The 23261-nt window shown below is 36.5% G+C and overlaps 1 protein-coding gene across 7 annotated transcripts in view; it reads right to left on the bottom strand.

Moving 5' to 3' along the window:
- Window positions 1-1386: 1386 nt before the first annotated feature.
- Window positions 1387-23261, bottom strand: part of LOC115625586 (elongation of very long chain fatty acids protein AAEL008004) — a 44821-nt gene continuing 22946 nt past the window's right edge. For 4 of the 7 annotated variants that reach the window (XM_030520690.1, XM_030520693.1, XM_030520691.1 and 1 more), the window contains 9 exons: window positions 15082-15291; window positions 11112-11194; window positions 9774-9881; window positions 7560-7643; window positions 5928-5984; window positions 5695-5800; window positions 5461-5597; window positions 5252-5407; window positions 2361-2702 (listed from right to left, as the gene is read on the bottom strand). In XM_030520690.1, coding sequence (XP_030376550.1) covers window positions 2361-2702; window positions 5252-5407; window positions 5461-5597; window positions 5695-5800; window positions 5928-5984; window positions 7560-7643; window positions 9774-9881; window positions 11112-11194; window positions 15082-15139 — 1131 coding nt within the window. In that variant the 5' untranslated portion in view covers window positions 15140-15291. Of the gene's footprint in view, window positions 2703-5251; window positions 5408-5460; window positions 5598-5694; window positions 5801-5927; window positions 5985-7559; window positions 7644-9424; window positions 9506-9773; window positions 9882-11111; window positions 11195-15081; window positions 15292-23261 lie in introns of those variants that run through there. The other 3 variants (XM_030520696.1, XM_030520694.1, XM_030520695.1) reach the window with 3 other exon arrangements.

The raw sequence follows: 23261 nt of genomic DNA, 5'->3' as shown, positions 1-23261 counted from the left end.
AGTGCGCTCTCCCACCCCTCACATAAATCTTATATTTTCATCTACCTCCGCGAGAATCATTATTACCATGACTGTATGTTGGGGCTTTGCTGGCCGGACTGGCAAACAAACTTCCCCCTTTGGGTCTTACACTAAATGATGAATTGAATTAATAAATTTAAACATACTTTACGAGTTCTTACTTTCACTTTTGCAGTGGTTTTTCTTGCTTCTTCCTATTTTTGTTTCGTTACTTCTAATAACGTGTCTGACCATTCTGTGCTGGGAATCGGGGCATAGCTGGCCGCTGGGCAAACAAATTTATCCCATCGCGCCGGTTTCGTTATTAAATCTTATTGTAACTTTAAAAGCTTTCCCTTCCGACTTTTAATTGTATTCCTTAAGTTGTCTTTTGTATTGTTTTTATGCTTTCATCGACAGCTTTGATTGTCGATAAATAAATTAAGACGAGTGTACAGTTTAGTTTAAGTTTTGTGGTAAATCTCTTTCAAAATGTTCCTCAATTTGGCTAGATAAGAAAATTTACAACAAGGTGGGTATAACAGCAACAAAAAAAGAAAAGCTATTCTACTCCATTCTATTCTTAGTATTTAGTATTATTCTTAGTAAGTATTTCGAATAAATATTTCAATAAAAAATCGCGGTATTTTTTTAAAGTTTAATGTTTTTATTGAAAAAATGCTCCACTCCATTTTCGCCTAATTTTCTACACAATATTTTGTTTGTTTTGTTTTGCTCCGATTTTGTTTTACAATAATATATATATTTTTATAATATAATAATAATAATTACACTCAGTTACACAATTATACTGCTCCATAAAAATGGCTTCTACGCATACAAAATGTATTGCAATTGCATATATACCTACATACTCGTACAAGTCAGTAGAACCTAGAGTGGGACTTACAGTCTACTTTGTTTTTGCTCAACAAGTTCGCCTTCCAACGCTCGTTTCAATTTCGGATGTGTGTGTGTGTGTGTATGTGTGTGTGTATGTCTAAACTTTTGTACATATGTACATACAAAGTACATAATATATATTGTAGGTGTAAGTGTATGACTGGCATATAGAGTGGATATTAAGCGGATGCTCTTGAATGTATATGTAGTTCCTTGTAGTTTAGCGAGTTGCACAATTTATTTAGAATAAATTAATGAAACATGTTATCAGTTTTTGGCTAATGCCCAAAATCGGTTAACGATCTATTTTTGTGGGTGATTTTCGTTTTGTTTGGTTTTCGGTTTATTGTTTGAAACGCGGCATCAAACGCTGAATGCTTTGTTATTTGTATTTTTTTCCTTTTTCTCGTTTAATAATAATAACTTAAATAGTTGCTGTTGACTGACTATTTTGCTGACTTTTAACAATTACTGCACCTTAAATTATTCATTATTTTATTTGATTTTTATTTATTTTTTTTTGTTTTAATTTTTTTTGCTTTATACATTTACAAAACTTTTGTGACCCCTCAGTGCGCCATCGAATTTTTGTATATATTTGTAATTTATTATATTTCTTGTTATATAAATTAAATTCTAGTCTTAAATAGTTTATTTCCATGTTCACACACAATTAAAGATAATAATCATTACTTTAGTTTATAAACTGCTTACGCTTGCTTATTGTTTTTGTTTGTGTTTCTGTTTTGTTTCTTTTTTTGTTGTGTTTTTTTACAATTCGCCTTAAAAGTTTTACGCTTTGTACAACTAAAGTAGATAAAAAGAAAAAGCAACGAAAATGAACGGACAATTTATATATGTAGTATGTATGTATATATATATATATATATATATATATATATATATATACGTAATGTGTGTATGTATGTATATATAGCAATTGCTTTAGTTCTCTTTATGTATATTTGTATGTACGAACTTTATAGACCGCTTGCTGCAAAAAATATTTATCAGTAACAATATGCCCCTTAGTTTAGTTGACGCTTAGGCGCTTACTTTGCTCTTTACTTAACATTTGTATCATCAATTTTTTTAAATTATACAATTACTTTACGCTTTAGTAATAATTTTTGTTTTTCTTGTTTGTTGGTTTTCTTTTGTTTTTTAACTAAAAGTTATTTGAATGTCAATACAATTTCCAAAATGTACGTGTGTGTATGTGTGTGCGAGTGAATTTGTATTCGCTTGTATGGATGTGAATGCAACTCTGCACTCTGTATAAGAGAGTGCGAGAGTGTGCCCTCGTATGTGGTGGTGTGGTGTGGTGTGGTGTGGGGTGTGGTGGATTTATTGTGTGTTCATGACTTTAGAGCTCGACTAAACTTGTGGCGCTCCACTTATCGCTACAACTTCTATGTCCTAAGCTGAATGTGGCGTCGCCCCGCTTTGCCCCGATATTATTTCTGTATCTTCCGCTGCGTCAGCTCCTGTGCCACATCGTCCAGCAGCTTGGTGGCATGTCCATTCCCGTATCCATTCGTCAGCAGCACGCCGTTCGTTTTGTGCGCGTTGCCATTAGCGGCGGCATTGCCGTTGGCCAATTGTTTATAGCCGTTCTTCAGGCCATTCACATGGCCATTGGCGGCACCATTGGTAGCAGACTTCGTTTTTGCTGCCGCCGTTGTTGCTGCCTCCTGTGGCACGGGTTGTGGCATGGCGAGATCATCGTGCGCTGTGATGCTCTTGCAAAAGCCATTGGAAAGGGCCAGACCATTGGCGATGAGCGCCGCCTTGGCTTTCTATAAAGAAATTGTCACAAAAAGAGTTAATTATTACATTACGAAACTTTTCCTAGATTTCTGTCAAAAATGTGTGCATTAAATGGACAAAATAAAGGTATCTGGTGATACTATTAATTGCCTCTAACTAGACTGTATCCCTATTTGGCAGCTAAGGATTAATATACGATAAGAAAGGTGAAAACAAACGAATTATTTATGGCAGCCATGTTTACTTAACGTAATGCAATATTGGTTGTACAATTTATAATTCATTTAAATTGAATGCTTTTACGCTAAATTTACATCCAATATCTTTTACAATCATTTTTATTAATGGTATGCCCATTTAATATTATATGTTCATATATTATCATTCATTTACTTTTGTTTATACATAATTATTTATAAAAAAATAAAAATAACGAAGAACCAACACTTATTAATCTAATCTTTTTTCAGTATTTAGATTTATTCAATTCATCAAATACTTGTAAATAGTTGTTCCTCATTTACTGTAAATTACTTTCGTTTAACAAATGAAATGATCAGTAAAAGATATATATTTTGCACAAAATAGTTGCTATCGTCATTTAAAATATGCAATGCGAACAGTAAAATAGTTGTTCTGTTTAATTAGAGTAAAAACATTGATTAATTTCAAACAGAAAATTACCAAAAACAAGTATGTATGTATTATTATTGTATGTTAAGAGCTAATCCTACGAGCTTTTATTTCATGATATGGAAATATTTATTAATACACTACTAGCGGTATTTGCCAAGTTTTCGGTTAATTTTGAGACGTGTTTGTGAACAGCAATTGTTATCAAAATGTCGATTATTGTCGCGATAGCGGTAACATTTTATGTTTCCAATAAAAAGCAATTTGTTATACAGTGAAAACTCCCCTAATGGACACCTCTTCTATCCGGACACTCTCTTCGGCGGACACTTTTTCGATCGGTGTATAAAGTATTTAAGTATCCCCTTAAGCGGACACTCCCCTTGGGCGTACAAAAACTGAATATTGTTTATTTCTTTATACTTTATACAAAACACAATTATAAAACAATTACAAAATAAAAATAAATAGTACTTTATGGCAAGAGTAAAGGCATACTTATATGTACTCTTAAAATGTGGCCACACGAAACAGAAGGGGAAAATTTACAGTTTTCGAAATGGTGTTTTGTCAGCAGTTTAGTTGCGTTTATGCTGCGTACTGATACAGAAAGTTCTACATGGAATTTTGCAGGTAACGGGAGCAATACGAATCTAAATTTAAATTGTTTGTGTAAATTGCGTTGAACTACGTACTTTACAAGTACAAGTATAAGAACAAAAAACTTTTTTTTTATTGTGGCTTGCTCTGGCGTCGGACGTATTACTGGGTGGTCTAATCGGGTAATAACCTAATAAACACCTGTACACACATGTTTGTACATATTTGAAGAATTACAAGCCGATAAGTAAGGTCACAGTGGCACCGGTGCGTATGCGTGATGCATGCTAAATACACTCGTAAACTATATTACCGAGCAGATAGAGACTTTTATAGCGACATTTTACATTTATCGCATAATTTCATGCGCGCACCAAACACAATGAACAAGAAAAAATAAAGAGTATAAAAAATATTATGCAATGTCTGCGCCGCTTTGTCTGTGCTCGTATTTTTTTCTCGTTAAACTTTCACTTGTTTTCGGCGACCACGGATGCTGCGGGCCTCGAGTCTCTCAGGTCTCAGTCGCCCAAATAAACGTCGACGTCGACTTTGGTTTCAGCTTCAGTTTCGGCTTTAACGCTTTTGTACCGTTGCTTTTGGCCAGTCTTTCGTGCGCAAGGCGGCTAAGCGGGACCTAAATTCCCAGAGACCTACTTGACGAAATCTTGTTAATGAATTTGGTCCACAAATATGCAATAGGCGGCTGGCCACAAGGTGCAGCAGCGCTGCTTGCTGCTTGCTGCCCGCTCCCCGTTCCCCGTTCCCCGCTGCCATCCCCGCTCTCCCCACTGCATGGTGATGATGTAAGCGCGGCTCGCGCGACTTTGACTGAGTTTTCGTTTTCATTAACACAGACCGGAATTTTGGTTGATGTCGAGTCGTCGCTCTGGCTGGGACGAATTATCGTGTTGCTGTTGTTGGTGGTGTTGGTGTCTTTAAAATGTCATTTAACGGTGCTTTTGTCTTTTCGCAGCCAGCAACCACATTAGGCCGCACAGCACAACCAAAACGCAACGTGGGAAGAGACGAAGAGCGCGGCACACATTTCTTACAAACGCACTAATAATGGAGGGAGCGCCGAAGCTTTTTTACTCGGACTTTATGCTATAAACCTAATGGCCATAATAATTCGCGCAATAAAATCCCTTGCCTCTGCACAATTCACATGAGAAATGAGGCCTACTAAGCACTCGTCATTTCCTATACGTTTTCAAAGTTTTTATGGTCGTAGTAGGTGTGCGGTTATATGATCACTTGAGTTAATAATACTGCACAGATCGGTCACTATTTTGAATCTAAGAGATCTAGTAGCTTGAATTCTAATTGGTATGGTTTCACTTACGTTGCGGCGATTCTTGTAGGCTGCTTTGTAGAACTCGTTGAAGAGGAAAAAGAACATGACGGCATGCATGCCGATCCACCAGACGAACGCCTTCGGGTAATTGCAGTCAATGAAGAGCAATTGGAAGGCATGCACCATGATCAAAATGAATTGAACCTGCAAGGATACGTTAGAAGCGACTCCGAGCACTCGAAGAGCCAACTACCCACCATTTGGAGCGTGGTCAGGTACTTCTTCCACCACAGATATTTCTGGTACTGTGGGCCCATGGCCGAGAACATATAATAGGTGTACATGACAATGTGTACGAATGTATTGAGCAGGCCAAAGAAAGTGCTGTGTCCACCTAGATACGCACAGTAAATGACATCAAATAAGTAACGGAACGTAATTTTACAATACGTATCATCTATAGTGGCAAGAAAGTTGCTTGTCATACACACCTGGCGTGAATTTAACACCAAACCACACCGACATTGGCATGCAGCCGTGGTGTATGACGTGCAGAGTTGTTACCTGGCTGGTCTTCTTGCGCAAGACGAAGAAAATCTGCAGAAGCGAGAAGAAAATGATTTATGGTAACGAAGCTGGCAATCATTGGTTACGTCGTCAATGACGGCCATGTTGGCGACGTCGCCTTCATATGTATGTAGTTGTACAGTGGCGGGGGACTTACCGTGTCCATGAACTCTGTGAATTTGGAGAAGTAATACCACCAGCACGCATGGACCATCTATTTGTAGGGCGGCAACAGAGAAAGGCTTGTGTTAGTTTAGCTTTTAAATATCACTTACATTGTCTATTAATCTCTTCAATGTGCTTTTCAATACCCTACCCCAGATGGGTAACTAACAAATGTTGCAATTCTTATCAATATTCAGTAACTAATGGACATTTATAAGTAAATGTCTGGGATAAAACGGAAAAGTTTCGCTAATGATAAGTAGGTCTAAGCATTTCCTATTACTCCTTAGCTTAACTTAGTCTAATTATTATCGTGCAGTTTAAAATTTCTAGCATAAAGTCTGACGGAGTAAAAGCAAAAGCAAATCAACATTTTCCCTCTAAATATCCCACGATTTTTTGAGATAATGTAATCGCAGTCGGGTCTTCTTTCCAATCAATTGAACTCTCGGGAGTCATTTATAGCTGCTTAACTTTTCTACAAGTAAAAAAATATGGCGGATCAGTAAATGCACTTTTTTTGTAAGCCTAAATCTAGGCGTTTATTTTAAGCTATTATGCCTGATCCGTATTATAATCTATTATATTATCTACTTGTATTATAACTTTTGTGCACCTAAAATAGGTATCTTCTACAATGATCTTGAACTGGGTAGGGTATCAAAAAATATCGACCAAGTCGATAAGTATGTTTTCATTCCAAACACACACGCGCGCACACACACAAGTATGCTTTAGTTCTTTAAATTAATCGGTTAAAATAAAATTATCATTAAACTGGATTTGTTTATTCATGCATACGCTCGGGTGTTTTGGGTTTGAATTAGATCGGCGCAATCAAATTAATTTGTCATTGTTTATCATAGCAGTCATATAGTAGATCGGGTAATGCAGTTCAAAAGGAACGAGAGTGTTGGGGGTACATTCAATTAATTGATTAAAGGTTCAAAAATCAAACTGTGGCCATTGCCTCAATTATTGGTATACTGTACTTATACTATATATATAGATTTGCAGACAGTTTTGAGAGGGCAAAATACAAGGAGAGAGAATGTTGCGCTAGAGTGCCTAAGGGGTGACTAAGTTGTGCTAAATGGATAATATGGGGAATACATACAGAGTATACAGTATACGCAGAGTATGTAACTAATATCGGGGCCTCTTATGCATTTAGTGACAGTTGAACGATGACAGTTACGAGTATAGTAGACGGCATACACATGCTGAGTTCTTCGAGTGGGATTATTAGCGTTAGTTTTCGTAAGTTAGAGGTTTACTTATTAAATAATATGCGTTAAAGCCCGTACACCCCTTACGTAAAAAGAAATAACAGTAATAATTATGTAGCCAATTTGAAAATTATACAAGAAATGTGTTTTTTTTTTCATTATTTTTCAACCATACCCCACGCCATTAAGAGCTTTAAAACCAATTGCATACACACACATACACACATACAACCAAAGCCAGTTAATCGAACAAAATACAAGAGTGTGAGGAGATAGAGAAAGAAAGAGAGAGGAAAGGAGAATGCTTTTTGCTGGCGTTTCGTTGTCAATTATCATTCATGTTGTTGCTGTTTGTTGGGGTTGTTGTTGCAGTGGTCGCTGAGGTTAACACATACCCTTAAGGTTCTAGGATTATTACTATAGTCAACTGGCTGGCATCGAAAGCTATAATGTCCTGTTAGCCAACCGGAAACGCCTATCTGTAAATGTAGAGTATAAGAATTTATAGTTGAGGGGCGAGTTGAGGGGCGAGGCGAGGAAAGGCGTGAGTTGTAGTTGTAGAATAGGAGATGATGTGCGTTCGATGATGCTGTCGGCTGCTCTGCTTCCAAGGTTTGCGCTGCTGTAAAGAGTTTTACTCACAAACACTTACACACACACACGCACACACACATTATGGTACTTACTTAACACACTCACATACACAAGCGGACACACACACATAGAGTCACATACAAATAACGCCATTGGCTATTTACATATGTATGTGTATGTTGTATGTTGTAGTAGTACTTAGTTTTTTTTTGTTGTTGTTTTTGTTTTTGTTTTTGAAGTTGTTGCTTATTTTTCAGTGTTAGTAAACAGCGTTGGCGGGCGTTGAATTAATAATTAATAAAATACAACTAATAAAGCGTAACTTAGATTAATCAAAGCGATAATTTTGTTGTGACTTAGACTCTAATGTACGAGTATGTATGTTAGGTAAAATTAATTACCAATTTCTCTGGCATTTATATACAAGTGCGAGTAAATGGCAATTGTTTTTTAATGATGCTATTGGACACAACTGATGCCGCGAGTTCGGCGTGTAAATTTATTTAATACTAGCTGTTGGTATTAGTCGTTGTTGTTTTTTTTTTTTTTTTCTTTGCTAAGCGAATCTTAAAACCAGCAACACGTTTTCTCTGGACGTGTAGTTAAATAAATTTAAATATGTATATTACAAATAAAAATAAGTTATTTATATAATAATTTTATATGTGAGAAAGCTTTGCTTGTTAATCTTCACCTGCGCACAAGAATCTTTATAAATTCAAAATTTTTATGGGTATTTTCTTAAACGTTCATTCCGCTTGAGCTTATTATAAATTTTCACAAAACAACTTTGTTTACTTTTTTGCAATATTGAGGTAAAACACTAAAATTACTACAAATGTAGAATAAAGCCCATGCAAATACTATATGGGCTTCTCGATAATCTCAAAGATCACCCGAATCTCCTGGACAACAAGCTTTACTTGATCATGATCTGCTTTTAAGAAAATTTGTAGCACTCAAAAGAAGATTTAAGCAAAGATTACAAATATTAACCAAATCGGAGATACTTTAAATGAAGGGTAAAGTAAAACAAGTTACCTACCAAGTTATATTAATAGGTCCGTATTATAAAAATGATTGTTTTTTAAATTGAAGAATCCATTTTAAAGTGGTGGACTCAGATTAACGTTTATTCAGGTTTTAAATAAAGATGTCGGACTCTCAATAAAGCCATTTCGAACTTGAATAAGGCATATACATATGTACTATATATGCAAATACATTTGTATGTTTTTGGATCGTAGGTCCTGATGTATTCACAGATAAGTTGATTGGGTAACTATTTGCGAAAATTACGCTCAGTTTGTTTTCAAATAATATAGAAGTCTTGAATTTGTTGCGCTTCTTTTGGTTATCTTGTCTTCAGCAGTTTCAACGTTTAAGAGAATACCCTTAATATTTGACTTCATAAATCAAACAAAAGTGTATGCTAGTAACTGCTGTCGGTTTGTTGTGGTCCCTATTGGACGAGCTTTGAAGTTAGGAGAGATGGGCGTATGCATCGTAGTTTCTTGACTAACAGCGTAGGCAGGGATCGCGAAAAGGATTCGCGAGTTTCTTCTTTGAGGGTCTTTCAATATTCCACGAAACTCTCTTTTCAGAATTGTTCAATACATTTAACGCTATAGTTACTAAGTAGGTAAAGCCTTTAGGCGACACTTACTCTCCTGGACGTGGCACTATCAGTGTAGTCCACTGGTTGGCAGCGAAAACTATATGAACCCCACCAGCCGCCCATTAAACACTAAAATAAATGAAATTATCGCAAGAACAAAACAAAGAAAATATTTAAAGCAAATGAATAATTGTAAAAAAAGAAAAACAAAACACAACATAACGCGCCATGCTGTGCTGTAACAAAAAATTTCCATGTTGCAGTTGATTTTATTGTTGTTGCAAGCAGCCAAAGCGACGACAGGAACGACATCGAAGAAGACGCGATGAGTTGAATATATGTGGGGTTTGTGGTGCGGTTTTTGTTGTTCTTGTTGTAGTTGTAGTCTGTAACCTACCTCATAAAACAGCCACGCGCTAAATACCACCTGTATCGCATTATAGGCAACAAGCGTATTCTGTAGATTCAGCGGCTTTCGATTCTCCATTAATCGCGGGCCCAGCACCTAGAAAGAGAGTGTAAAATACATATGTATTAGCAACCGATTTATGTCAATGAGCTTCGTTTTTCTGCAAGACTGATACGCAAAATATGGTCAAGTTACTTATAAAAAAAGCTTCTTTATGCATAATTGTTGCTCCTACATTAAATGTCAATATTTTCTCCGTTCATAGAGATTTAGCAAACGATTAATTGTAAATTACAGAATTTAAAAAATATGTACATAGTATTTTAATAAGTATTAATATATAATTTTTAATTATATTAATATTACGAATACCGAAATTGTTGGTGAAATAATTTAGTTTTTTTTATAGAACGAGTGGCAGTTTTGTTTAAATTATATTTATTTTTAAAGTCTGAATATAACTTTTAACACAGCTTATTATTTTATTTGAAACATCTTCATTCAAATGACAAAACAACAAAAGTAAATAATGCACAGGCATGAAATATAATTAGCTAGTAATATATATTGTTCATTCTATTGTTTTTAGTTCCTAGTTTCCTCAATGTTATATCATAAATATTAAAATATTTAACTATAAAAAATTTTCGAAAATGTATTAAAATATATTTGTATCCTATTTGTTCCACTATTTGTTTGAAATGTAAACCATACTACTTATATTCATCATTCGATATTTTGGTATTTCCAAATGAATATGACTGAGGATAATACAGTTTTATGATTCATTGTCGTAGAATTGTCGAAACAACATTAGTATTCCTCACGTACTTTTGTAAATGCCTCTGGCATAGCCATTCTTTCTGTTTTACTCATGGCTGGGCATTATCTATCGTATCGCACTGATTAGACAGTACCGTATCATAGAATTGTGGAAAAACAAAATCCACCACATGATTAAAAATGCTATACATGTGTCATAAATAAAAGTTGCTCAACCCGGCGCAGGGCAGACGAGCGATGGAGCGGGGCGCTCCGGGTTCTTGCTTATCAGAGCCGTCCGGCAACAATTGAGAAAGCGCCGCCCCCAACGCTTGCTAAGCAAGAAGACTTGAACACATTTGAGATCTTGGGGATTGATAGCGCGGGGCAAATCAATGCAATATACATACATATTTGTACATATGTATATATGTATTTCAACAGGTCTACATATGTTCAAGCCAGACGGCTTAAGATTAGCTTAACATCTGGCGACCGGTACACGTACGATTGATTATGGCCGTTTTGTAGATTAAACGAAACGAATGGTGGTAGTTAACTTACCTTGACAAGGTAGACATATGTGAGGCAAGCGGCCAGTGTGGGAAAAGGTGATGACATCATGGGCCAATCCTTCGTCCTTGAATCTGTGAATGAGACACAAAAGGTAAATAGTTTAGCAAATGTTTGGCCAATGTCAATTGCTGCTGTCGACGCTTCTTCTGTTGCTGCTGCTGTTGACTTACATAACAACAGTTACAAGTGTCTGTCTAACAGCTATGTATGCATTCATGTGTATGTAGATAAAAAACAAATACACAAACACACAAACACAAGCATACGCACGCACATGCCTTTGCAAAGCTCTTATCATTCTCTCATCATTAGCATTGGCAATGCTTGTCGCCTCATCGCACGTTCGAGGCACATTTTTATGTTTGTGTTAGACATCTCTGTGTATACAGACATCTGGCAATGTCGCCAACACAATGATGAGGTTGTTGTTGTTGCTAATGACAACGTTTGTGTTGGCGGTGATGATGATATTGATAATGACCGCTTTAAGTTTCAGCACGTGCAGTGTACGCCGCTTAATTTTTATTAATTGATTGAAATTCCTACACAAATACTAAAAAGTAAGCCTGTACATACATATATGTACATATACTAGGTACATACACATATGTATATTTAAAAAAAAAAACCATAAGCAACTGTCTGTCAAACCCCATTTGTCTGTATCTTCATCTGCATGGCACATTTCGACTTCATTTCGCATTCAAATCAGTGCTAAATGTCATAACTTTTTGTTATTTCTTCGTACATTTATTTATGCATAACTTATGCAACAGCATACATATACAAATACTATAGTGGAATTGCCCAAACACTCACACTCATGCACACTATTAATAATAGTATTAATAATAATACAAAATAAACCAATTTTTCTCCACGTTTCTGTTAAGTGGCATACGAAATCGCGAAATACGAGTATGTATTTCAAAGATAAGCAATATGCAGCGTGAAGCAGTTAGTGACTTTCAACAAATGGATTAACGAAATGGCGAAAAACAATTGAAATTGAATGCAATCAGTGCTTGGGTTCTGATTGATAACATTCATCGCCCTAGAAAACTTTATGAAAAGGGACTCAATCCTGCTAAGTGGTAAGGCCCTTCAGACTCTCTAAGTCTGTCGCAATAATTAAATCAAAAACCATTTCAGCTCTCTAACGATTTGCAAAAGTCTGCCTTATCTGCAGTTTGGCTACGAACCTATTACTACAATTCCAAGATCAACCTCTTAAGCAATGTAGCGAATGACTGACAGTCTTTGAAGGTGATTCCAATAGAATCGCATTTAAATATAAGAACTTGTTGATGTTATTGTTAATTTCAATGAGGATTGTTTACACAAGGCCACATTTACGCACCCCAACTTTGTTGTACCAAACATTCCTATGTTTTTGTAATGAAAGTGAGGAACCATAAAAACTGAATAAATCCAATATTGTACTAAGATTTAGAATAAAGAGTTATTTTTTAGTGCGCCCATTTAATGAAACATCAGATCAGTATAAACAATCCAAACTAGTTTCCGGGATTCATGCGGCAAGAAAGAAAGAAAATAATTAAAGAAGAAAAAGAAAAATTCTGACTTGAAAAATACTTAAAAATAAGTAAGTTTCTGCGGAACAGCCCTCTAATTATCTATGAGATGTCACTATTTGACAGAAAGTCTACAATAATTTTAGTAGACATGAAAGAGCAAAGAGAAAACATGCATACACTATATGTAAGTAGTTCTCAGATGTCGTGCCTATAAAATAAAGCACCGGCAATTTATGGTCAACGCTTGACTTCCGATATACGAGTCTTACATGTGCGTGCCCCCACAACAAACACACTCACAAACATAAGTATATAGGTATTTGTTAGATGTGTAAATACACAAATGCGTATACCTATGATTATCACACAGAAGCGTGTTGAAACATAGTTTTAACACGTCCCATGTAGTCAGCTGAAAATTGCTTAACATTTGTCAAAGGGGAACATATTTTCTTCCTTCCCAATACATACACGCCATAATAAATTAAATAAATAAATGTGTTATGTGCCTATGCATGTATGTTTTCGGACATATTCCAAAAAGCGCGCAATGCACAGCACGTGAATGGAGGAAAAATAACAGAGCAACATAATGCCATAGAAGAATAACAGAACAACATGGAAATAGCCCTCGTTTTTATTTATTTATTTATTTTTTCTGAGACTATTTTTGTCTAGAAGCTTGAGCGGGCTCATAGCTGGTTGGTTGTTGGCTACACGCGAAATCTTAAGTAGCCCTGGCTGTAGCATTAGCCTTAGCATTCACCCCAAAAGTATTGGATATTGTGAGCAATTAGTGCGATGGTGTCAAAAATTACTCAATAATTTTGTAAAGGTTTGCCGTTTTGCAGAGAAATGTGAGAAAGATGAGCGCGGCAGCAACAAGAAAAACACACGAAACGACCGCCAACACTCGAAAATATAAAAATAATGCGTTTCAAGGTTAGACAAATTAGCAGGTATACGTAGACATAGCCAACACCAGCACAGCACTACAGCGACTGTGCCACGGGCGCAATGAACACCCTATGCCTATCTCGTACTGTCTGATTTGTTTTAAAGGAATAAACAAATATACTAGGACCGATTTGGCTTTTAGGGATCGCTTATAGGTTTCACAACTTTTTCCTTTTGCAAAAATGAACAAATAAATCAATTTAAGGAAAACATAAGTTTAATTTAAGATAAATAAAAATAAAATGAGATCATAAAGCACACAAGTTAAGATAACAAATAAAAATACTTTAATAAGAAATAATAAACGAACCATCGAATATTTAAAAGTTAAGTCCATTAGTACTTTTTCTATTTTAATTATCCAGCTTCACACCAAATATTGTCGATATATGTTTAAAAAAATAATCAAAACGATTTTATCAAAAAGGCTTGGAAAAATATTGCATATTAGTAGCCAATGAGTCTGTGTTATAATTTCAAGACAATATGGGAAATGTTTCTTTTTACTAAATATACTATACAGTAGCTTGTAGAGTATTCATAATATGTGATCTACATGTGTTATCTAATTTATCAATCAAGATTATTAATTAATACAGCAAACTCTTTGAAACACTGGATACAGCTAAGAATTAAAATGGTTTTCCTCTTCCACATACTATACAAGTATATATTTTCAAATTTTTTTTCAACAACAGAAAAATATTTTAATATGAAATAATAAACGAATGATACTTGAACGATCGAATAATTCAAAGTGAAGTCTATTAGTACTTCACAATAAGTTGTACTTTCTATTTTAATTATCCAGCTTATCTATAAATATTGTCAATCAATTTTAAAAAAATTATTGAACACGATTTTATCAAAAATTCTTGGGGAAATATTGCATATTGGTACCCAATGAATCTATGTTATAATTTCAAGACAGCATGGGAAATGTTTCTTTTTATTTACTAAATAGCTTTGCTAGCTTTTAGAGTATGTAAACCTACAATTTTATCTGTGATCTAATCATTTTTTATTACACCATACTGTTTCAAAAACACTGGATACAGTTAAGAATTAAAATGGTTTTACTCTTCCGCAAACATACTGTACTATACATTTTCAGACTTTTTTTTTCAAATTTGAAAATATTTCTATCACACACCAAAAACTATTGTTATCCATCGATACAAAACAGATAGATGTGATTGGGATCTCATGGGTGAACGGAAGGATATTAGTGCAATGTCATATGCTAACTATATTTGTTGCACTGGATGGTCGTGCTACTTAATAAATTAAAATACCGGGAAATCTCTGAACCGGTTTGGGAAGATTTATAGCCAGTCAGCTCGTTAAGCTATGCCAGCTTGAATTGCTATCTCGAAAAGATTTTGTGATCTATCGTTAAAGAATATGATATTCCAGAGCTCTGGACTCATCGATACAGTAGATAATAACTGAGGATTACTTACCACCATGTGAGTCCATATATCTGTTAATGCTGTCGATGCATTTCATAATTAAGGCCATTGTGTTGCTCTGTGTGTGTTTGTGTGTGCAAGTGCTGTTGGTTGCCTGTAAGTCGTTGGTTTGTGTCTCTGCTAACTAATTTATGCTTCTAGCTTCTTCTTCTCTGTTGAGCGTGATCTTCTGGGCGATTATTCTATGCACAAATTGGTAAGCTGTAAGAAAGAGAGGGAGAGAGAAAAGATGTGTAAATAAATTATTAAACATATTTAGGGCTGAAATTGTTTATTTATAAATTTGAATGCTCTCCACGGTTCTTAACTCTCTGGCACGTGCTTTTCTCAGCACTTATTTTTACGTCCACAAACACATTCTAAGAATTTGGCAATATGGATCTGCTTGCCCTGGTCCGTTGCAATTAAATTTAAATTATAGACGGCCGCTTATCAGCGACGCCGGCAAACGAATTAACGGCTTGGTAACGCACCAGAAATGAGGTTGATAAACTGCACACGCACACACACTTAAATATACAGATACATACATAGTATGAATATTAATACGTGTGTATGTATATTGGAAGCATTGCAAAAGCGTCGAGTCGGCATTCGATCGGCATATTTACACTTTGGTTTACACATACATATAAAGTTTGGGTTCTTTTTGATTAACGGCTCTAGCTAATATTTTTTACTTTGTTTTGGTGCCCTACGATAAGCGCAGACTTTGCACTCGCCATATCATAGAAATGTGCACCTAAATAGTATGTACATATATGTATGTATATTTACATAATTATGTGTATCAAACCTAGATAAGCACATGTGGCATATGGTCAGAGGCGAATCGATAAATTGGCTGCTAATCAACCGAGCACGTCAGCAATGTACCAAGCGCCGTACCAGCAACTATTCGGCCAAAGGTTCAAGGGCGCCAAATTCAAACCAACTGCCAAACTAACAAACAGCCAAACAGAAAGACCGACACGCGAACACTCTCACAACTCTCACAAATGCACGGCCAGCGTCCAAAGCAAACTAATTTTGGGCCAAGCGCAAATGCGAAATGCAAAAGCGCAACAGTCGCTGACGAAGCAGTAAGTGCGACATCTAAATACATGTATATGTACGTGCATATATATATATATATATGTATGTATGTACATGCAGACATACATATGTACAGAGGTGTAGGCTTGTGTGTGGCGTGGGTGTACGTAGTCAACCTATTGAGCAATCAGACTTAGTGGGGAACCCACAAACCCCGTAAAGGCACGGCAATTTTAAATTGTTGGCCAAAAAAGCCCAGCACTTTACACGAGCAGACAAATCCGATGAGTATACATGCATGTGCGTGTGTGAGTTATGAGATATGTTCATACGTACATACATACGTATGTACATTAGGGACACGAGCTTGAAAATATAAAGTATCTGAGTCAAGTCATCAAAGAATTGTCTTAACCACATAACACTCCTGCATTCTAGGAAAATCCTTTTTGTATACAAAATGCTGCAAGCATCGATCGCCTGGCCTAATATTTAGCCTGAACACTTATTTTTCGTCAGAGACCCCAAAAATTAGATTCTCAGACTCCAATTACTGGACCGTTTCCTATTAAAAAGAGTGCTCAAATTCCAAAAAATAAAAAAAATCGTCCTTTCTCGGACCTAGGAGAATCGGGATGCCAACTTTGGTTATTCTAGCTTTTATAGTTTCTGAGATCCTCGCGTTCATCCAGACGGACAGACGGACGGACGGACGGACATGTCTAGATCGATTTCTCTCGTCATGCTGATCAAGAATATATATACTTTATGGGGTCGGAGATGCTTCCTTCTGTATGTTACATACTTTGCACAAACCTAATATACCCTTTTTACCCTACGGGTACAGGGTATAAAAACAGTTAAAGGGCCAAATACATATAGAATTAAATAAAGGAATTAATTTAATTGAAATCATTCCTTGCTGAACAGAGAAATGAAATAAAGCATATCAAAAGACCCTACTAATCGACGGTAAGTGTTCTAATCTATATAATAAAAAACTATAAAAAAAATCTATTAAAAACCGTATATACTTTTGTTAAATATTGCAATTAACAGGATACGATCTATATCAACATATCAGGTTTCCTATAAATAAACATGAACTTTGCATCGCTTGCTTTGCGTTTAGACCTAAGACCTATTGATTACATATTGTTAGCATCAATAATTTGTCACGCGCTCATCACTAACTCGCATCGCTACGTTGACCCGCATACTATTGGGCCGCGGCTATAATACAAACATTTATAAATAAAAATCTTAACATTTCTCTGTGATATCCGCAACAATTGTTGACGTCACTGCCACACACTCCCGCACACTCTTCGAGCAAGGCCCTCTGAGCAGGGAGTGGGCGCTTGGCAGTTCTGACAAGTCAGCTACACATTACGCATACGACTCGGAGCACGTCACATCTTTTCACTGCCGCCTGGGAACAGCAAACAGAAAAAGTAGGTAGTACGATTACCCACTGTAAATATTTGCCAGACAAAGCTCTTAGAATCTGTGCCGTTGATGGGCGTGTATAGACTGAAAATGTCAACCAAATGACAGCGCTAAGGTGCGCTAATTGTGCCTAGCCATGGCAAATTAAAGCCATCCAAAGCGACTCATGGAGTGCAATCGCACACAAATGGACGACCACACATAATGCTCGACCCGCCGAAGACCTCAACAATGGCAGGCAGAAAAGCGTGCAGAGAACGCCTCACAATGTGTAAGGAAGGCAGACATACAGCCAACTGGGCACTGACCAAGTTAATGAACAGCAGGGCGCCTTTGTCGTGACGCCTTGAAGCAGGGCGCGCCAGCTCCAGCAATTGTGTAAGCGGACACGCTATGAGAGGCCAATTACACACAACCCCTTTGCATTAATAGTGAATGCAGTGTACATAGAAAGTATTATAAAGGATACCGATTACGAACTAAGTCGTCGAAGAGCTTAAAAAAACATTTGAAATAAAATGCAATGGGAGTGAAAATACTCATAACCTATTCCTCTCTCTCTATCTCTGTCACTCTCTCTGTCTCTGTCTCTCTCTCTCGCTCTCTCTATCTCTCTCTGAGGAAAACTTGATAATGATTGTAGAATGTAAACATCTGAAGACTGAATCGAATCAATGTTTAAATTAAAAGGAAGATAGAGATATTCGTCTATTTTTACTTACGAAATGTTAATAACAACTAGGTTAATCAAAACTTCATATTAAAATAGGTAGATTTCTTGTTTCTTTCTTTTTAAGGTACATGGCAAGTGTTCAAGTAATTAAATAATTCAATTTAAAGCAACTAATGATAGCAGGCTATTTGAAATCATTAGACAACTGTTTTACAATTCCATGTACTTACAAAAGCCTTTAAATAAACATCGTTGAATATAATCTCTTTTGTATATTATCGATAAAAAAAAATTTTGTTGGCTTAGTATTTCATACTTTCATATTTTTCATAGTATTTCAACTTCGAGTCAAGATTTGAGATGTTGGAAATGATTCGCATTTAAATAACCTTCTATAAAATAAGTATCAAAAATACTTGAAATTTAACGTAATTATGACGTTTGATGGTACAAATGTATTTATTAATATTAATAAATTATTAAATATGTACAGTACAAATAAGATTACTTTGTGTCATATATTGTGAGAAGCGGAGCTTTGTTCTTTCCAAGCTGTGAATAAAATGAAAGGTTCATTTTCGAGATGACAGCAAAATTTTAACTTTTTTTATTACACTGTAATATATTGTTTCATATATTAAATAAAATGCAAATGTTTTCAAAATCGAACATTTTTGGGTCAATTTATCGTTCGAAATGTCAACGAATTTCGGAAGTGAATAATGCATACAATTTATAGTCTTGACTGCAGGTTTTATTTCAATTGTAACTTTTTCGCACTTAATGTGTTTATTTTTTGCGCATCATAAGGTCAAGAATCAAATTTCTAAAGACGCTTTGAAGAATGCTTACAACTTGTTTTTCAAAATAAGTATTAAAAGGTTTCTGATCAAGTACCTGAATAAATTGCCTGGGTTTCTTTTATTGTCTAATTTTTTTTTAAATGTTATTGTTTGAGCTAAGTGGCTTTTAAAGATATATAATTGGATTAAAGGTAAACAAAACAATTATTTTTTAAGTGCATTTCATTGAATTGACCCAAGCACGTATTGATTTTTTCTGGGCTTTTTCTAGACGTGGATGCATTATAATTTATATGGCATACACACGACGCTGTGACTGCCTCGAATTTGAATATTAATATCAACAAATTTTAAAATGTAATATTTAACGAATTGATACACGAGGTGTGAAACGTTGGAAAGGTCTCACATTTGAATAAAAAAGCATTTGCGTTTAATTAATAAGGGGTATCAAGTTTGAAATTGCATACAGAAGAGCGGGCCACAAAGCGCGTGGCTATAACAACAATAACAAAGCAGGCCACCAACAGCCGTCGCTAAAAATAAGGGACAATAAATGTGAGCATTACACACACGCCTTTTGGGCCTGCCACGCAAATAGCTTGCTAAAAGAGCAGTTGCAACAACAAACAGCAACAACAAACATTTGGCCAGCAAGCGCGTCACAGGCGAAAAGGTAAACTAATTCAAAGTCACAACCGCAACAGACAAAGACATTAAACAAAAGCCAAAAGACTTAAAGAAAAAATCAAATAAGAAGAAGAGACACAAAACTAAAAAGTGTGCAAACGAAAACTAAAAACTGTCAACAACATGGTCGGAATACAAGTATATTGCCGAAAATAGACAGTGAAGAGTAGCCGTGGGACGCCAGGTGTGCTCTGACGATGACCATGGGTGAGCATGTGGGGTGGTCCGCCTTTAAGTTGAGCATACTGTCAACATACACACACACACACACGCACACACATACAAGCAAATGCTCGCACACACATGCATATAGACACCGATATGGAAAAGGTATTGCAACAGAGCTCACCTTCGCAGTAGAAGAGCCAATGAAAAGCGACGCCAACGACTTAAAGCCGTGCCAAATATTGCTATTTCATTGACCTGATTTTAAGCATTGCTCATTGTTGTTGCTGTTGCTGTTGCTGTTATTGTTGTCGTGTCGTTGCTGTTGTTGTTGTGGCTACTGCGAGCCCATGTAAGCGCATGCAAAAGCCAAAACATGGAGCAACAATGCACACGACAAGAAACCCACACACAAGCAAACGAAGACGACACCCTCGCCCCCACCCCTAACCACTTGGCAACAACAATCATTGACATCGGACCCATAGTTCGTACCAGCCTCAATCCCCAACCCCAATTACCATTATCGCACAGTGGGTCAGTCGATCGTCCAAAACGGTTGAAGGGTAAATGTTTACCAAATAATTCAATAAAAACAAGAGAGAACGCTACAGTAGAGCAAGCCCGACAGTGTAATACCCTGTACCCAGGTAAACTTCCGTCACTGAGTTACATGCGCCCAAAAAGAGGAAGAAGAAGAGCGAACTTGTTGCTGCAGTTTGGGAGGGTTGTACTGGCGAGAATTTGTTTTGCTAATAACTTTTCTTAGAATTGACCGAATTGTATAAAATTTTATACAACAGTAGACAATTATATTTAAATTATGTGTGCAAAGTTTGGTTTAGGTAGCATTTGAAATGTGGACGAAATTCTGTAGCGGGGGAAGGGGGGGAAAATTCCAAAAAATAAAATAAACTCGTCCTTACTCGGACCTAGGAGAATCTGGATGCCAACTTTGGTTATTCTAGCTTTTATAGTTTCTGAGATCCTCGAGTTCATCCAGACGGACGGACATGTCTAGATCGATTTCTCTCGTCATGCTGATTCAGAATATATATACTTTATGGGGTCGGAGATGCTTCCTTCTGTATGTTACATACTTTGCACAAGCCTAATATACCTTTTTTACCCTACGGGTACAGGGTATAAAAAGAGTAATATAGTACATATCAAAATTACAATTACTTTATAGAAATAATATTTGCTAACAGCAAAAGAATTGAAACTAATAAAACTATACACATCAATGTGTTTATATTTCCTGAACAAAAAATTTCAAATTAGCAACTCTTAACTATATATATAGTACATATAGTAATTCCTAAATCGTCACTCTTTAATCTCACACATCACATTTTTTTTTTTTTGCGTGCAACATAACCGGATCGAAGGAACATTTGCCGGGACATTTTAAAAGGCGTAGCTTCCATATTTTTATCATATTTTTAGAGGTTTTAAATATTTGTTCTAATCTCGACCGTACAACAATCTGTGCAGATTGGCAAATTCAATATCAGCGTAGGGAATCTTTTCAAACTGAGTTTTGGGAAACGATTTGATTGGAATTTGTACCCGTAGGGTAAAATGGGTCTATTAGGTTTGTGCAAAGTATGTAACAGGCAGAAGGAAGCATCTCCGTCTGTCTGGATGAAGGTCTGGAATTAGGAAACGGCTGAGCGTATATAAACCAAACTTGGTATGTAAACGATCCTAGTCCCTAGGCTACACGATTTTATGTTATTTGTTTGATGTTCCCTCCCCTCTCCCCCTCTCTGGTCAATTATAAGAAAAGTTATTAGCGAAACAATTTCACTCCAGTACTACGCCCACAAACTCCAGCATTAAATTCCCTCTTCTTCTTATTTTTGCTTCTGCTAGGGGCGCATATAACTCAGCGACGGAAGATTGTCTGGGTACAGGGCTTTTCACTGTATTTTGAAATCATGGAAATTTATTGATAATCCCAAAAACTATAAAATGTGATTTAATTTTGACAATGCAAGTGTGTCCGCTGCACCACTGTGCCTAACAAAGCTTACATGCCACTTACCACTTGGACGGCGGCAAGCCGTTAACCGGCGACAGCAAAGGCGCCACGTTGCCATTTAAACAATCACGTGACGACGGCGACTCTTTTGCGCACGACCCCGGCCTGGTTCAACCCACATAAGCCCGCACACACATACACATACACATACATATACAAACATAAACACACTCCCATACACATTATGTACATATGTATGTACAAGTATATGTGTGAGTATGTACCAATAGCACCCCAAAGCTAAGCTACCAAATATTCTCTTTTTCAGGATTGCGCGAAGAGACAAGGAAGTGAATTTTTCTTGAATGAAAAAGTGGGCAGCGAGAGCGTAGTCGAGCCGTAGTCGCTCGCGTGACTCACACGATGCCACCCTAAAACTCACGACCCTAGACTAGAGAACAAAATAAAATAAGCAAAACAACCGAAAACGCGTTTAATATGCTCCCAACACGACATGAATGACGCCGAAAGGGCGCTAGCTGGATTTCTTCCTTTCCCTTTGTTTTTCCACGTGCCGTGTACAAAAAATTGTGTTTGTTGCTGTTGTAGTTGCTGTAATTATGTCAGTGTTGGTTACCACCGTCTAGGCAAAGGTAAAGGTGTCACGTGCAATGGGCAGATGGGCAGATGGAGTCGTGTGCCTTCACGGCACAGACCGTGAAGGCGACGCTCGGCGAATTTCCTGCTGCCCTGCTGTCAATATCTTATCGATTTTTGCTCAATGGCGCGATATTGTTTGTGGCAAAATATTTTTGTTGGCCTGCCAAATGGTGACATGTTGACATGCTCGAGCAGGCCAATGGCTGTGGGGCTTGCCTAAAAGTCAAAAGGCACATCAACTAGAACGCTGCTCGAGCAGGACACATGGAGCTATCATTTAGTTGGATGACTGAGCAACTGATATATGAACATTGATGGGTTTCTTTTGACTTCCAAGGAGAGTTTATAAGGGCAACAAATGTACTATTTAACAATAATCGAGAAGACACGTCAAGAAAAAGGGATTCTCCCAATTTAGAAATATTCTTCCCAATGGGGGAACGTGTCTGTTATTTAAAGACAGACTGCTAAGTTATAATAATAGTAGTATAGAATAGTAAAATGTTGATACTATGTTTACGTGTATACCTAAGGAAAAGAAATTGCAGTTGAGTTGCTACAACCTGTTCTAAAGTATTTAATACGTAGGGAAAGTTAGACAAGATGTAAGAACTGTCTGAATATAGGAACCGATAGCCTTGCTGGGAGGTACTTAAGCTCAGTATTGAAGCTCAATAGATCCTATGTATTACCGCGACACGAAATACAT

Source organism: Scaptodrosophila lebanonensis, unplaced genomic scaffold (assembly GCF_003285725.1).
Source record: "Scaptodrosophila lebanonensis strain 11010-0011.00,11010-0021.00 unplaced genomic scaffold, SlebRS2 tig00000072-arrow-pilon, whole genome shotgun sequence".
Taxonomy (NCBI): domain Eukaryota; kingdom Metazoa; phylum Arthropoda; class Insecta; order Diptera; family Drosophilidae; genus Scaptodrosophila; species Scaptodrosophila lebanonensis.
This window is presented reverse-complemented; position numbering and strand designations above follow the sequence as displayed.